At 52.5% G+C, this 16869-nt stretch overlaps 1 protein-coding gene across 1 annotated transcript; it reads left to right on the top strand.

Moving 5' to 3' along the window:
• The first annotated feature begins 1027 nt into the window (after positions 1–1027).
• On the top strand, positions 1028–16348 carry RPL3L (ribosomal protein L3 like). Its single transcript, XM_006129285.4, has 10 exons — positions 1028–1178; positions 2255–2447; positions 4043–4211; positions 5493–5628; positions 10137–10323; positions 11586–11746; positions 12517–12618; positions 13208–13303; positions 14134–14253; positions 16235–16348. Exons 1-10 carry the CDS (start codon positions 1176–1178, stop codon positions 16286–16288), a joined length of 1221 nt encoding a protein of 406 aa, XP_006129347.1. The 5' UTR covers positions 1028–1175; the 3' UTR covers positions 16289–16348.
• The last annotated feature ends 521 nt before the right edge of the window (positions 16349–16869 follow it).

Genomic DNA, 16869 nt, shown 5'->3' with positions numbered 1-16869 from the left:
GATCTTGTGATCTGCTGTTTGTAGGTCGACGAAAATTATTTGAAAATCAGAACAGTGTTGACCGACTCTCATATATCCTGTCAGATCCTGTTTGTCTCTGGATAGGCAGGATGTGGCTATGAAAGGCCTCAACTAAAGTAATTAAAATGAGTAAAACAAACAAGGGCTATTAAATTTTACTTTACTGTTAGATTTTAACCTCTTTCTTACTGCACAGCGAGTTGCGTGAGCTAAAGCGCACCACAAATGTTGCCCAATGTCCTCTGTGGACAGGTCTAATGAAATATCACTTGAAGTGCTACTGCTGTGGAATAGATGCTGTGTCAGTGTTGCAAAATGAAAGGGCCAAAGAAATGCTTCCTTGCTTGCGATCTGTTGGACTGCCTGTGGTACCGTCTCTCCAAGTGGAGCAGAGTACAGGAGACAATACAGTGCTGGAGGAGAGGAGGGAACCCTCAGATACTTGTGCTATCCGCACCTAGTGAAATCGATGCTTTTGGTCTGTTGAAAACCCAGTCCTGTGATGAGCATTGCATGGGCTCAGGGCTCCATCTTCATGGAGCTCATTGCAAGATCGGGGTCTGAGCTCGGGATTTGGCATATTACGTAGCAGGATAGACACAGAATATTTTAACTGTCCTTTAGTGACCGTTCTAAATATAGTGCTGCTAAGTACAGGAAATCACACTACTGAGGAGGGGAATTTATCCCAGCCCCAGTATTACAAAGCAATCATAAATCCCCTTGGGGAGGATCTGGCCTAGCCCCATGTCCTTGGGGAGATGCCAGCCTGGGAGGCATGCCTGAGAAAAAAAACTCTGCCGGTAGTTATTTAGGAATGCAGGTATCTAGCAGGAGGTGACAGGCTGGTGTAAGTGTAGGTGAGGTCAGAATTTTGCCTTGGGACGTTGTGCTGAAGGTAATAATTGTAATTCCCTCCATTCACGCTCCGTTCGTGTGCGGTAAATTGAGACACTGGCATCTGACCTTTACCCCGTCCCAGCGGTTGTTAGAGCGAGAGCCTGGCCGATTTGCTGAGTATGAAATGAATATAGCGTTGCATGAAGCCAGCAGCTAAATTTGTGTCTTCAGACTGGTAAACATCTTAGGTATTAGACTGTAGAGGCACTTGGTGACTGCCTCGTTGTGCCGCTGCCCCGTGCCGAAGACGCCCCATGGTCTGTAATGTTCCCTGTTGCTGTCTTGTCGCTTGTGGGTTAGAACTTTTAATGGCTTTGGGAGACGCATTTGGCAGATTAACACATTTGAAACTGGCTTGAAATCAGCAAGCAGTTCCACTTTGGATTGGAGGATAAGTTTAGGGGAAAGGGGAAACGTGATACTGGCGTTCCCGAATAAACAAAAGGGAGTTGTAGCGTGTGTACGTTTATCCCTTTGCTGCTGGGATGATTCTCTTAACCTCAGTCTGCTATTGTGAAAATTTCTCCAACTTCCTCCAACGGTGGTTTGCAGTGCCCCATGCAAATTCATGATTTTCTGGTTAATTCTCATAATTTGCTTGACAACGTTCATATTTGGCCTGTACATGCGCGTGTTCTTGTTATGGTTTCCTTTTGTCACCTCCACCCTATCTTCCCATTGTTAGTTACTGCCATTGTTGGTGACTCGTCTCAATGAGACTGTCAGGACAGGAAGGCAGGGCCTAGCTTTCACTCTGGGTTTGTGCAGGATCAAACACAATGCTGTACAACCCCAGAGCGGACTCTTTACGTGTGGCTGTCACACAACTTAAGAATAACAATGAAGACCAAAGTGGGGCAAATCTGGAAAACTTTGTGGTTCTCTTAGCAGAAAGAAGAGCAATTCTAATCACAGTGTTTTATTTAGCAAATCCTAGTCAGCAGTTCTCACAGAGGCTTGAATACTTGGACACAGGATGGGGATTACATTTATAAACTGGAAGTTTTCCCCTCTGTTTCTGGAAAGGAGGGAAAAATAATTTGTGACATTTCTGTCTCACGTCTGATTCGAAGACTTTGACATTATTCATCCCATCCATCTATGTTTCTGTGGACGAGATGCAATAACAGCTTTAGTAATTCAATTCTTTTTTTATTTCTAAACATCCTATGTAACAAACTGCTGTCCCAAAATCTGTAATCTACACAGTACCGATCCAGCACATGCGGAAGTCCAAAGATTGCTACTGTTATCAATCAGCATTAGATAGACCTAGAGTCTTCTGGGTTTGAAGGTAAAATGGAATCCTTTTTGTTTCCTGCCTTTCCCCCAGTCCCACCGCAAGTTTTCGGCTCCCAGACATGGCCACCTTGGCTTCCTCCCTCGTAAGAGAAGCCGTCGTCACCGAGGGAAGGTGAAGACCTGGCCCAAGGATGATCCCAGCAAACCAGTCCACATGACAGCCTTTCTGGGCTACAAAGCCGGCATGACGCACACCCTGCGAGAGGTTCACAGGCCAGGACTGAGTAAGAACCTTGGATTGAATCAGCTAGGTCGAGTCCGGGAAAGATTAGAGGGCAAAGTCTCCTATGGTTGGCCAGGATGGATAGCTCCTGGGGTTTGGAAATAGGTTGTAGAGCTCTTCCTCTCTAAATGGCTATTGCAAATCCAAGTTAGGTCTCCAGTGACCAAAAAGCGTCTGGCCGCTGTTCAGAGGTTCTTACTGTTATTCTTGCCCTGTATCGTAAGCCACCAGCGCAGCTGGTATTAGTTAGCTCCTGGCTGGCAGAGAAGCCAAGCGGTGAATGGCCCATGGAGGGGTAACTTCTCTCATACTCTGCAAGTGGTCCCAGGATTGGGGTGGGGGAAGTGGTAGACTTGCTTTCTGGGCTGTAGACAAGGCAGGTCTCCAGTGCTGTGCCTCTGGCCTCTCATCTACTCTAAGTTAGTTTGCCTTTGCTGCAGTGGTGTAGCGGACGGAGGGGGGGCAGGAGTTGCTCCTGGGTGCAACACTGGGGGGTGCCAATTTATCTGCCAAAAGTGATGTTGTGGAGTTTGCTCCAGCTGCTGGGCCCCCAAGTCTCTGCTGCCTTCCACCCGCTCGGTGGCAGCTGTCTGCAGGTGGCTCATTGCGCCGCACGCTGCAGGCCGAAGAGGGATAGGAGGGGGGTGGAAAGTGGGAACAGCCCTGGCAAGTGCTGCTGCATGCTCCCCTCCTCCTCCTCCCACTTACACCCTGGCTCCTGGGACCTCGCACGCACACGGCTCGCATGCACCCAGCTTTCTCCGGTTGTGGACGGTCCTGCGCCCCCTTTAAAAAGCGGCACCCACCAGGATCCCTCCCCTCCCCCCACCTCCCCGCACCGGGGAAAGAAGTTGCAGAGGAGACTCCGAGGACGGGACCTAGACACCAATACTCCTCCCCTCCCCCCACGCGGGTGGGCAGTGAGGTGTCCCGGCAAGCGGGACAGGCACGGGCGTGCACTGCTGGGGGGTGGAAAGGACTGGTGGAGGAGCAACAGTGAAATTACCGACGGCAAAATGCTCCTGCAACAAATGATTGTAGGGCACAAATTTTGCCTTTGCCCCTGGGTGCATAACACCCTCGCTACGCCGCGGCTTTGCCGGGACATGATGTCGTTGGAGGTGCATCGGGCACCGCATTCATTGAGAAGTTCTGGCTACTCGTGGCTTCCCGGCCCTGCAAGAACCTGGTGCTGGTTGCTGCAGAGCACAGTCGACTCCAGAGAACTTTCTGAGTGTCTGGCTGGTGAGTCTTGCCCACATGCTCAGGGTTTAGCTGACCGCCATATTTGGGGTCGGGAAGGAATTTTCCTCCAGGGTAGATTGGCAGAGGCCCTGGAGGTTTTTCGCCTTCCTGTGTAGCACGGGGCACGGATCACTGCTGGAGGATTCTCTGCATCTTGGGGTCTTCAAACTATTTGAAGGCTTCAATATCTGAGAGATAGGTGTGAGGATTATTCTAGGAGGGGGTGGGTGAGATTCTGTGGCCTGCACTGTGCAGGGGGTCAGACTAGATGATCATAATGGTCCCTTCTGACCTTAAAGTCTGAGTCTATGAGACTCCCATTGAATTTGCTGCTCCTCCCTTTGCTTTCAGAGGTGTCCAAGAGGGAAGAGGTGGAAGCAGTGACGATAGTGGAGACTCCCCCTCTAGTGGTGGTTGGGATTGTGGGATACATAGAGACCCCCAGGGGCCTGAGAAATTTCAAGACCATTTTTGCTGAGCACCTCAGTGATGAATGCAGACGCCGCTTCTACAAGAACTGGTAAGACTCTCTTGGCGCGTGAGTTTACGGGGCGCTGGAGCAGCGTTGCTGTTCTAGAATGTCTGCTCCCCCTTCCCCAACATTAGCCACAGAAGGCTCTCCACTTTGGAACCCTTCGCCCATTCCACGAGGAGTACAGCTAGTTAAGATTAGAAGCCTAATCCGAACTAGCTACTCCGTGCCGCGTGTAGCCGCGCGGCACGGGGTTCGAACTAGCCGGGATTTAAAAATGGCGGCGCCCGGCTTATGCAAATGAAGCCCGGGAAATTCAAATCCCGGGCTTCATTTGCAAGTGCGGTATGCCTACATTACCCTCCTAGTTTGAATTAGGAGGGTAGTGTAGACATACCCTCAGAGTGGTTGTGAGGAAAGTAATAGGTTGGGTCTTTGCTATTGAGAAATCTGGTGGCTTTATGGCTGTGTAGACATCTGACTCCTTACCAGGTAGACTGTCTTGCCTGTTTTCCATTTAGCTCTGGTTTTGTTGCATTGTGACTTCGCTAACTGAGCTAATCAGTGGGTGTCAACTGGATTAGGCCTCAACTAGAGTGTTGTGTTCAATTCTGGGTATCACATTTCAGGACAAAATGGAGGCGGTCCAGAGAAGAGTAACAAAAATGATTAAAAATCTAGAAAACATGACCTAAGAGGGAAGATTGAAAGAACTGGGTTTGTTTAGTCTAGAAAAGAAAAGACCGAGGGGGCATGTGATAATAGTTTTAAAATATCTAAGAGGCTGTTATAAGGAGGAGGAGGAAAATGTATTCTCTTTAATGTCTGATGACAAGACAAGACTCAATGGGCTTAAATTGGAGCAAGGAAGGTTTTAGGTTGGACATTAGGAAAAACTTCCTACCTATCACTGGACTAAATTGTCTAGGAATTCTCAATCATAGGAGATATTTAAGAGCAGATAAATAGGCATCTATCAGGGATGATCTAGCCAGTGCTTGGTCCTGCCGTGAGGGCAGGGGACTGGACTCGATGACCTCTCGAGGGCCCTTCCAGTTCTTTGATTCTCTGATTCTCCATATAAAATTCTGCCAGAATATCAAGTTCTGTTGGCCCATTCCTGCCCTTTCACTGTTTTCTCCTCTGAGCTCCCTCTACTGGTCTGACGTCTATGGCGCTTGCTCGCCTCGGCTGGGGGCAGTGAGCCCTGGGTGCGTGGTGCTTCCAGCAGCACTGAAGCAGCCCCGCCACGCACATTGTAGTGCGGTTTGGCGATTCTGGGCGTCCTTGTTCCCGTCTCCAGCATCATTAACGGGCTCCTCTCCGTAGGCACAAGAGCAAGAAGAAGGCCTTCACCAAGTACTGCAAAAAGTGGCAGGACAAGGACGGGAAGAAGCAGCTGGAGAAGGATTTTGCGGCCATGAAGAAGTACTGCAAGGTCATTCGAGTCATCGTGCACACCCAGGTCAGAGACCGCACGGGGCGTGGGGCGCCCGGTGACCCTCCTGAGTGGGGCGAGGGCTGGGAAGCTGGGAGCAAGGGAGAATTGTGGCACGTGTTGTCACTGAGGCTACATCTACACTAACACGTTTTCTTGGCAAAAAGTATGCTAATGAGGGACTCATTTGCATGAGTCTCGATCTCATTTGCATATTTCCTGCCAATCTGTTTTTGCATTAGGGGCTTTTGCTCAAAAACAAGCAGTATGGATGTTTTCTTTTTGTGCAAAACCCCCTTTTTCCGCAAGATTGGATTGGGCATACGGAAACATCCACATTGCTTGTTTTTGCACAAAAACCCCTAGCGCAAAAATGGATTGGCAGAAAATAGGCAAATGAGATTGTGACTCATGCAAATGAGTCCCTCATTAGCATATTTTTTTGTCGAGAAAACGCGTAGTGTAGACGTAGCCTGAGAGGTAACCGGGAGGGCAGGGGGTTGTGGGTTGGGAGGAGGAGAAGGCCTCTTCTTGCAGGCTGGCGTGGCAGGCAGGTCGGGGGTGGGTGGGGGTGCTGTACGTCAGTGGGGGGGCCGCATGAATGGCCCTCCTTTGCCTCAGTGGGCCGCAGCAACCCACGACTCACTGGGGTTCTGCACTCTGCCCCCTTCCCACCGGTGCCTCTTGGGGCACCGAAGCCCTGCCCTTCCTACGCCTCCCCCCTCCCTCCCAGCACCTTTGGAGCACCGTGAATCCGCAGATTTGCATCTCGGCTCCTCCCCCTCCCTCCCAGAGCTGGAACAGCCGCCCACGGCCAATTGGCTGAGACGCGAATCAGCAGATTCACAGTGCTCCAAAAGTGCTGGGGGGAGGCCTAGGAAGGGCAGGGCGCCGGTGCCCAGTGTGCCAGAGGCATGTGGGGGAGGAGGGCGGACGGGACGGGATGGGACAGGATGGGGGGCACAGCTGCAGGTTGCCCTCTTCCCCCGCCGTATATGCCCGCTGCAGGAGGTGCATGCTGATCGTCACAGCCCCTTACCAAAGAGCAGCCGTGCCCCTCTGAAAGTGCCAGGGGAACCCGACGGGCACCGTGCACGTCTCTGCACTGGCGTTCGCCCAGGCGCCTGGCACGGACACCCCGACTGCTAAGGGCGCCTTGGGCCGGGGGATTTAGCACCTGCTGCTACTCAGGGCGCTGGAGCAGCCCCACATCTTGCAGTGGGCAGTGCCAGGCTTGTTGGGAGGGAGCAGGCGATGCTCCCAGCCCCCTCTGTGGCCGGGGTAACCCTGGCAGCCTGCAGGGCCCGCTGGTTAGCTCTCAAATTAGCAACTGGTGTCAGGTGATGGGGTAAAAATAACCCGGTGCCGGGCTGCAGGGAGCGGCTTGCCAGGTCTCTGCGTGTACCCACTGCAATTTGGATCATCAGGGATCGCTCCACTCCCTTGGAGCCCAGGAGGGTCTGGGTGGCCCAAAGCATCAGAGGCCTCCCTTCGGGCTAGTCCTGCCCCAGCAGCTCACCGCAGCAGTCCTATGCGGAGCACGGGCCTGGCCACATGGCACTGAGAGGCCCACGGTGCAGCCGTGGCCCCCAGCTGGAAGGGCAGGACGGCAGCGTACAGTGCTGGGCTAGCCCCCAATCGACGGCCTGTGGGAGCAGGGCCGGGAGGGTTGTCCCCGGGCAGCCTGGGGCTGATTCATGTTGCCCACTGGCGAGCGTCAGGGACACGCACAGTTGCCGCAGCGGCTGTTCAAATCCGTCCAGCAGCCGGCTGGGCTTCGGCGACTCTCGGCCGGACTCCAGAGCAAATGATCATTAGCACACAGAGCTCGGTCTGTTTCGCTGGGCCCGGCTGGTCCTGGAACGGGAGGACGTCGCTCTGCTCCTGTGCTCGGCACGGGGGTGCAGGTCAGAGGGATTTGTTCTCGGGGGTCCAGGTACACGTGAGACAGCCCCTCATTGGCAGAAGGGTCAGGAGGCAAACGTGTGTTTCTGGGGGTGGAGAAGGGGAAGGCCTGTTTTCTAGGAATTGTTCCTACATTGTGCTAGAGAAAGGCAGCTCATGCCAGTCATGCTGAGCGTGTCTGTCATCTTGCACTCAGTGGCTATGTCTACACTGGCGGGTTCTTGCGCAAGAACACGTCCACATGGCCATGTGCTTTTGTGCAAGAGCGCCCATGGCAGTGCGGACGCTCTCTTGTGCAAGGAAGCTCTGATGGCCGTTTTAGCCATCGAACTTTCTTGCACAAGAAACCCCTGTTACCCGTCCACACTGCCCTCTTGTGCAAAAGCTCCTGCACAAGAGAGCTTCCACCTATTAGAAAAGAGCATAGCCCTTTGTGCATAAAGCCCTCTCTTCCGACACCCTACCGTAAATCTTCTTGCGCAAGCGCGGGCGGGCAGTGTGGACGCTCTGCGGGTTCTTGTGCAAGAACCCGCCAGTGTAGACATAGCCAGTGTGTGCTAATGCATGCACCCATACCTGCTGTGCGGGTCAGTGAGAATGCCTGTGCTTGCACTCGGCGAGTGTGAAAGGGTGGGTGTGTGACCCAGAGGCACAGCAAGCACTGGCAAGAGAGAGTGAAGTTTGCTGTACAGCCCGAGAGAGCCAGTTTTTAGCTCATGTGGTAGAGGCACATGGCGTTAGCCCCTAAGGTCGCAGGTTCAATCCCCCCTATGGAAGAATGGCTTTACAGGTACATTTAGGCGCATATGTAGGCTACGGGTGTGTTCAGTGCATGGGTAGAGGTTGTGCTAGTAAGAACGTGTGTGCACATTTATGCTGTGTGCGGGCATGTTCAGATATACAGGCAGTCCCCGGGTTACATGGATCCGACTTACATCGGATCCCTACTTACAAACGGGGTGAGGCAACCCGGCACTAGCTGCTTCCCCCCAGCAGACCAGGGAGACGCGAAGCTAGCGTCCCCCTCAGCAGATCAGGGAGACACGGAGCGGCTTTTCTCAGCAGACACCTCATCTTGAGAATAAAGGACTGAGGGAAGTGAGGTGTGGGAGAATAAAACTGAGCTCTGGAGAAATGTTTGGCTAGAGTTTCCCCTACAATATGTACCAGTTCCGACTTACATACAGATTCAACTTAAGAACAAACCTACAGTCCCTGTCTTGTACGTAACCCGGGGACTGCCTGTAGATGCATGCACACGTGGGGGATTTGTGCGCCGTGAAAGTGTGTGTGTCCTTAGCGAGTGTGGGCTTAGTGCGGGTGTGTGCTCAGCAACTGTGTGCCCTGGGTGTGCCTCAGTCACACAACAGACAGTTCAAAGCCTGGAGGGTTGATTTTCTGGGGGACCCTCTAGGGTTTTGCCTCTCTTGGTTCCAGTCTCTCTCTCGGGCTGACTGGTCCCAAGCTGCAAGGGCTGGAGACAACTCCCTTGAGCCCTGTTCTAGCTGCTGTCTGGGCCGGCGGCAGGCGAGTGAAGCCAGGTGCTGCCTCCTTGCTTCTCTCTTCCTCCGTGGGTGAGTGCCGGCTTCCCCTGCCCCAGCCAGGAATCTGCAGCCAGGCCCTGAAATGCCACGGTTTTTCTGCTGCAGAGACAGCACTGTGTGTGTTGGGAGGGGCTTTATGAGCACCTGGGCGGAGACTCGCTAGACTCAGACTCTGGCTACATCTACACTGGCATGATTTTCCGAAAACGCTTTTAACGGAAAAGTTTTCCGTTAAAAGCATTTTCGGAAAAGCATCTGTGGCCAATCTAGACGCGCTTTTCCGCAAAAAATCCCTGATCGCCATTTTCGCGATTGCGGCTTTTTTGCGGAAAACAAATCTCTGCTGTCTACACTGGCCCTTTTGCGCAAAAGTCTTTCGGAAAAAAGACTTTTGCCCGAACGGGAGCCGCATAGTATTTCCAGAAAAGCACTGACAATTTTACGTGAGATTGTCAGTGCTTTTGCGGAAATTCAAGCAGCCAGTGTAGACAGCTGGCAAGTTTTTCCGGAAAAGCGGCTGATTTTCCGGAAAAACTTGCCAGGCTAGACACAGCCAGAGGGTATGTCTGCACTGCCACCCTAGTTCGAACTAGGGAGGCTAATGTAGTCATTCGAACTTGCAAATGAAGCCCGGGATTAAAATCTCCCAGGCTTTATTTGCATGTTCCCAGGCGCCGCCATTTTTAAATGCCCGGTAGTTCGAACTCCCTGCCCGCAGCTACACACGGCACGGGCTAGGTAGTTCGAATTAAAGCTCCTAATTCGAACGACCGTTACTCCTCCTGCAATGGAGTTTTGGAATTAGGAGCTTTAATTCGAACTTGTTCAAACTAGGGTGGCTAGTGTAGACACACCCAGACAGACTGAACTGCAAACAGGCTGCGTGGGCCACTCTGCAGCAGTCCCCAGTCTCCTGGCAGAGCGGCGCACAGGGTCAGCTGCATTCCCGGGTACCGGTGTACGAGGAACGGGAGTGGGGGAGCTGGCCCTGTCGCCTCCCCCCCGCGCTCAGGGGAGCACATTCCCCTGGGAGCACATTCCCATCCACGGGGCGGGGTGTCATTCCTTGGCCTCGCTGCCTCGCAGATGAAGCTGCTCCCCCTGCGTCAGAAGAAGGCCCACGTGATGGAGATTCAGCTGAACGGCGGGACGGTGGCTGACAAGGTGGACTGGGCCCACGAGAAGCTGGAGAAGCAGGTCTCCGTGCACACCATCTTCAGCCAGAACGAAATGATTGACGTCATTGGGGTGACCAAGGGGCGCGGGATGAAAGGTACGGGTGGAGGGTCATTGGCTTGGCATGGATCCTCTGGAGAGGGTGGGTAAAGGGCTGCTTATACATTGCATGGGCACTGTGCCATGGGGCCTCCATGATGCTCAGGCGAGAGGCAATTTTTGAGTGGAATGAGCACAGGACTGAGTGTCAGGAGACCTGAGTTATAATCCCACCGCTGATACCAATTCATTCTATGGCCCTGAGCCATTCACACGCCCGCTCCGTGCCTCAGTTTATCCATCTGTAGCACAGGGATAGTGACACTGGTAGCATATTTCGAGGGCTTCAAGGTCTGTGGAAGAAAAAGCCATACAAGTACTGAGCATTTAATATTATTATTAGTAGTAATTGTTTACTATTCTGTCATTATCAAGGCATGGCTTCTGGACACCCCCCCTAATGAATAGTTAATGGTAATTAACATTTTAACACAGTGAGGAATCCATGCATCATTGTGAATAATTAACATTGATGCGTAGAGGTTTCACCTTGTGTGACATCTACAGGCCAGGAAACAGACTCTAGTTTATTTTGACTGTACTTAAAAAAAACAAAAACCAGTTTTTGGTGTTAATGAAATGCCTGTTCCCGGAGCAAGCTGGGTAGAGGCAATGACAGTGTAGGCAAACCCTCTCCCCCACACACTGCAAACCCCATGTCCTGGGGGTCCTCTTCTGGTAGATGAGGGGGGAGTTCATTTCCGGTTCCCGCGTTTCATCCGCAGCCTCACAGCTGTGATGACCAAAAATAGGGACCGTTGGTGCCAGTCGTGATGGCTGTCCTCGATGTCCAGGCTGAGCAGCCGCCGGACTGAGAACCCCTCGCTCATTCCACCAGGGGCGCTGGATTGGTCCCCATCTGTCTGCTCTGCTTCTAGCAGATTTGGTTCCGCGTGCCTGGTTCAAAATCCCCCCTTGCTAGTTATGGGCTTAGTTCTGGTGGGAGCCCTCGGGGCGCCGGGCCGGCTGACGTGAGGAACCCAAGATAAGGACAAAAAGGCATTTTGGCGCTGGCAAAGCCAGTGTGTGCGGGAGACGCACTCCAGTGCAGTCAGGCGAATGCAAAGCGAGTCTGGGTTTGTCCCTGGGCCCCTGACTCCGAGAAGGGCTGTTTGCTTCCATCCGACACACCGTCGTCTCGTCGCCTGAGATGCAGCGTGAGACAAACCCCACAGGCATGTGCCCTGATTTCTAGCTTGGAAGAGGCCCCCCCTCCTCCCACCTGGCTCCCCTGACAGTCGGCCTGTGCTGCGTCCCTAGGGGTGACCAGCCGCTGGCATGCCAAGAAGCTCCCGAGGAAAACCCACAAGGGCTTACGCAAAGTGGCCTGCATTGGAGCCTGGCACCCAGCCCGCGTGGGCTACTCCATTGCCCGGGCTGGCCAGAAGGGCTACCACCATCGCACGGAGCTTAACAAGAAGGTGAGGCACCACTGTGACACCGCCCAGGCCTGGCGCAGCTTCTTCCGAGCCCCCTTCCCTCCCCCGAGCAGCTCGCAGCCAGGCCGGTCGTTTCAGGGCAGGAGGGCCTGTAGGGCTTGGTTTGGTGTGATTTTATCATAGCGCCTAGAAGCCCGAGTCACCAACCAGCGTGAGGCACTGTGCAGACAGAGATGATGCATGCCTAGGCGCCAGCTCCGTGGGTGCTGTGGGGCTGGAGCACCCATAGGTGCCAAGATCCCCCCCTCCCTCCACACACCAGCAGCCCTGCTGACCTACCTCTCCCCCGCCCTCCCAATGCTTCTGGAATACCACAAACAGCTGATTCGTGGTGTACAGGAAGCTCCAGGAGTGAGGGAGGAGCAGGGATGGGGCACGCTTGGAGAGGGTGGGATTGGGGCAGGGACAGGGCTTTGGGAGAAGGGGTGGGACGGAGGTGGGGAGGGCCAAGCTGGGATGGAACATGGCGGAGGAGAGGCTTGGGAGAAGGGGTGGAGCAACGGCAGGCCTGGGGCAGAGTGGGAGGTCCAGGAACCCCCCGGCTGGAGGAGAAATCAGCACGGTGGTCTTTCTCCCAGTGACTTGTGCCCAGGGGTGGGGACGTACTCTACCCACTGCCCACTCGCATCTGAGATGAGCTCGTGAATTTTTCCCCAATCGGACATCTCTAGACCTTGTGCTCAGTTTGTGAAGCTTTGTTTGTAACTGTGGCTTAAAGCCGTTGACTCCATTTCGTCTGGGCCGCCTCCCAGATTTACCGTCTCGGCCGCGGGATCCATGTAGAAGACGGCAAAGTGGTGAAGAACAATGCCTCCACGAACTACGACGTCACCGAGAAGACGATCACGCCGCTGGTAAAAGGGCTAAGGAAACAGAAAGTGGTGGGGCTGGAACTGGGACTCTGTTCCTGATTCTGCCACTGACTAGAGACGTAGCCCTGGGCAAGTCACTTAAGGGGCCTATTGGAGAAGAGCTGGTTTGGAACTATTTGTTCTGGCCACAGCAAATTGTGATTCCTTTCCTTTTTTTGTTTTGATTTTAGTAACCAAAAGCTGCAAACATCTGCTTTTCCACACCCAAAAAAACAAGACGTTTTCAGCTGGTGTTTAGTGCCCTATAGGCTTTTGATTTTTCAGCAAAACCCCAGAAAAATCTCCTCAAAGTCGTAAATGTCAGTTTTGACAAAAAGTCAATTTCCCATTAAAAAAAAAAGGCTTTGAACCAAAATTAGCAGCCTCTTCTACAATTTGCCCAAGTGGACAATGAGGCCAATAATATCCATAGATCTCACGGGCAGGCTGCTGGGTGAAAGACCAGGGCAACGCGTATTGTTAGTTCATAATGGGGATTATTAGTAACAACGAAATAACCCCCCCACTTTCCTAGAGAAAATGTCACTTGCTGATGCTTATCCGTTAGCCTCACCACTGCCTTTGCCCGCAGGGTGGATTTCCTCGCTATGGTGCAGTTAACAACGATTTCATCATGCTGAAGGGCTGCGTCGTGGGCACGAAGAAACGCGTGCTCACTCTCAGAAAGGTAACTCCTCCTCCTCCGCCCCCCCCCCCCCCCCCGAAAGTAAGTGCCGAGGCTCTGCATGAGTACGGAAGGAGCTGACTTTGCAGTGATTTGCAAGGGGGCCATTTCCCGGAGAGGTTGAATAGAGTTGCCAGGCCGTTCTCGCTGACACTGTATTTCCAGTTTCAGATCAGCCAATTGTCTCTACCTTAGGAACGGTTTTAGCTGGAAGCCGTCCTGACACACACTGCTACTGGAATTAGGAACTGGAGGTCTCTGTTCATGGGGCAGGGAAATGGAAACTTGGCCACAACACTGATCACGAATGAGGCAAAATGCTCTAAGGACCCGTGCTCTTTGTTTCAGTTCCAAGTGGGAACTGAGAGACAATGGCACTTAAAGTTGTGCTACTCTAGAGCCATGTCTACACTAAACGGAAGAGCTGAACTGCCGTGATCGATCTTCTGGAGTTCGATTTAGAGAGTCTAGTTAAGACATGCTAAATCAAACTCAGAGTTGTTGGCGGTCGGTACTGCTGCTTCTGTGAGGAATAAGGAAAGCTGGCAGGAGTGTTTACTTCCATCGGCCTCCTGCTGTGGAGATGGCAGGGGAACTTGAAACAAGGGCCGTCAACTCCAGCTACGCAATTAACATAGTTGGAGGTGTGTATCTCGATTCAACCTTCCCTTTTAGTGTAGGCCTGGCCAGGGTGTCTCTGGGAGGAAGCCTCTATTGCTAGAGGGATTAACTAACGGACATGCGTGACATGGCTTAACTCTCCCCATCTCACAGCGTGCTTTCAGATTTCTGGTTAAATGTAAGGCTAATGTTTGGTGACTTTTCCTCTCCAGTCCCTGCTGGTCCACAGCAGTCGACGGGCCATGGAACCCATCGAACTGAAATTCATTGACACCACTTCCAAGTTTGGCCATGGCTGCTTCCAGACTGCCCAAGAGAAGAGAGCTTTCATGGTGAGTTAAGTCTCCGCTGGCTTTACAGTCTGAGGGCTGGGTTCTCAGCTGGTGCGAATTAACCTCGGTCCCTCAATTCCAAGGGAGCTACGCTGATTAACACTAGCTATGGACTGACCCAGAAAACAAGGACCACCAAATGAACACACAGGACTGCCATGCACAAGAGGCAGTTCGGCAGCCAGAAACCGTACTAAAGAGGGAACAGGATGGTTGTGAAAGTCACACAAACCAGCCAAACCCAGCAAATAATGTACCATCTGGTCAACCAGTCCCCACTCACAATGGAATGCTTTCAGCAAGCTGCTAAATTGGCAGCTTCTTGTTGGCCATATGGTGCCTTTCATTCCCAATGGTACATTTCTTTGATTGGGTTGGATTGCCTTAAAGGTTTAATTTTTTTAAAGGTCAGGCTAGATTTGGCCTCATGGTTGGGATGTTGTGTGAATAAGCTGGTAAATACCCAAATCAGATACATTTTAAACATCCCAATGGAAGCATGTTTATAAACCAAAAATACCCCCAAACTCTCTCTCAGATAGATATTCCCTTTGCAGCCCAACTGCTACCACCTGGTGCTGTGGGATCAGCTGGAAAGTGAAATTGACTAGATACTGAGTGGATCGGATCTTCCCCCAGGCTACGTCTACACTGGCCCCTCTTCCGTAAGGGGCATGTAAATTTCAGCAGTCGTCGTAGGGAAATCCGCGGGGGATTTAAATATCCCCCGCGGCATTTAAATAAACATGGCCGCCGCTTTTTTCCGGCTTTTAAAAAAGCCGGAAAAGAGCGTCTAGACTGGCCCCGATCCTCCGGAAAAAGCGCCCTTTTCCGGAGGGTCTTATTCTTACTTTGAAGTAAGAATAAGAGCCTCCGGAAAAGGGCGCTTTTTCCGGAGGATCGGGGCCAGTCTAGACGCTCTTTTCCGGCTTTTTTAAAAGCCGGAAAAAAGCGGCGGCCATGTTTATTTAAATGCCGCGGGGGATATTTAAATCCCCCGCGGATTTCCCTACGACGACTGCTGAAATTTACATGCCCCTTACGGAAGAGGGGCCAGTGTAGACGTAGCCCCAGAGTGTATCAGCATGGCTCCACTGACTTCCACGCTGCGCCCATTTAAATCGGGTTTGGAGCTGGCCGACAGACTCGTCTGTTTCATGTGTGTTTAACGTCTCTCCAGGTCAGAAGAGCTGATTTGGTAGCGTAATCACATTGATTATCGTCGTCATAGCAGCATGACGTGACCTGGTAGATGAGGGTGGGTCAAGAGACTTCTCTATACAATCCCCTGCCATGTTGCACATGACAACTCCAGAGCTCAGTTTTGGAGCAGAAGGGGTTTCCGTGCGGCCTTCCAGCCAGACTCAGAATCTACAGCCCTACACACCAGCCTCCAGCCCTGCGGAGAGTGGCGTAAAGGGGTTTCACAGTCAGCCCTTCTGACCTGAAGAGAAGTTAAACACGCGTGAAACAGATGAGTCTATCGGCCAGCTCCAAACCCGATTTAAATCGGCGCAGCGTGGAAATCAATGGAGCCATGCTGATACGCTCTGGGGGAGGATCGGAGCCACTCAGTATCTAGTCAATTTCACTTTCCAGCTACCAGACCACCTTGACGGGCTCAGTAGCAAACCATACCAGCCAGCTTTCCGGGCTGCCCAGCTAAGCAAACTGCTGGGTGAGGGCCTGGCAATTCATTGCCCACATTCCTGAAGGGTTAGGAGGGTTTCTAGAGACCACACTAGGCAGCTGCTGCCGTTCGGGGGAGAGCTGAGCGTTAGCAGCCAGGAGACAGAAATGAACACTCAGTGTCACAAGCTGGGCAGCAAAAAGGGGTCGCATCTGAATAGAAATCCCACAGCATCCCCCTCGCCTCCTGCCTCTCTAGGGAACCCGTGAAAAAGGCTTGTAATATGGATCTTGAACTCACCATCTTGTGGCAACGGGATCTCTTATTCCCACCATTTCACTTGTGTTTTAGGGCCCTCAGAAGAAACACCTGGTGAAGAAACCGGAATCCCAGGAAGATTTGTAGGGGATTGAAATACACATGGCACCTTACCCCGCCACCTCCAATAAAGGGACATCAAACCAAGCCTAAACCGCTCCTCTGGTGCTGTTCCTAACCAGCTTAGACCAGCCTCTGTAAAAAGGGTTTGACATCAGCCAATCCCAGTGTCTTCTCCCCAGGTGTTGATATCAGCTGGGCTGCTGAGAGGACAGTCCTGGGGAAAACTGGCCCAGTGAGATGGTGATACCTGGACATGCCTTTTCTTAGCTGAGCTAGATAGGAATTAGGCATGTGAATGGGTAGTCAGTTAACTGGTAAGTATCACCCTAGCTGGCCTATACTTACTGGGAAGCGATTAACTGATAACCAGGAGCAACTCTGTGGGGTTTGGAAGCTGGCCTCTCCCACGCAGGGGGGCTGGGAGCAGGAGCAGGCCTCCTCGCACACAGGGATGCACGAGAGAGAAGGTGAGAGTGTGTGCACGAGAGAGAAGGTGAACGTGTATTTGCACAAGAGAGGTGAGTGTGTGTGTGCATGAGAGAGGTGAGTGCGTGTGAGAGAGGTGAGTGTGCACACACAAGAGAGAGGTGAGTGTGTGCGCACGA

This window comes from Pelodiscus sinensis, chromosome 16 (assembly GCF_049634645.1).
Source record: "Pelodiscus sinensis isolate JC-2024 chromosome 16, ASM4963464v1, whole genome shotgun sequence".
Taxonomy (NCBI): domain Eukaryota; kingdom Metazoa; phylum Chordata; order Testudines; family Trionychidae; genus Pelodiscus; species Pelodiscus sinensis.
This window is presented reverse-complemented; position numbering and strand designations above follow the sequence as displayed.

Excerpts from the sequence above, each read along its gene's own strand:
- RPL3L (XM_006129285.4), top strand. Across the intron at positions 2,448-4,042 it reads GGTTCACAGGCCAGGACTGA|AGGTGTCCAAGAGGGAAGAG; the intron begins GTAAGAACCTTG and ends CTTTGCTTTCAG. Across the intron at positions 10,324-11,585 it reads CAAGGGGCGCGGGATGAAAG|GGGTGACCAGCCGCTGGCAT; the intron begins GTACGGGTGGAG and ends CTGCGTCCCTAG.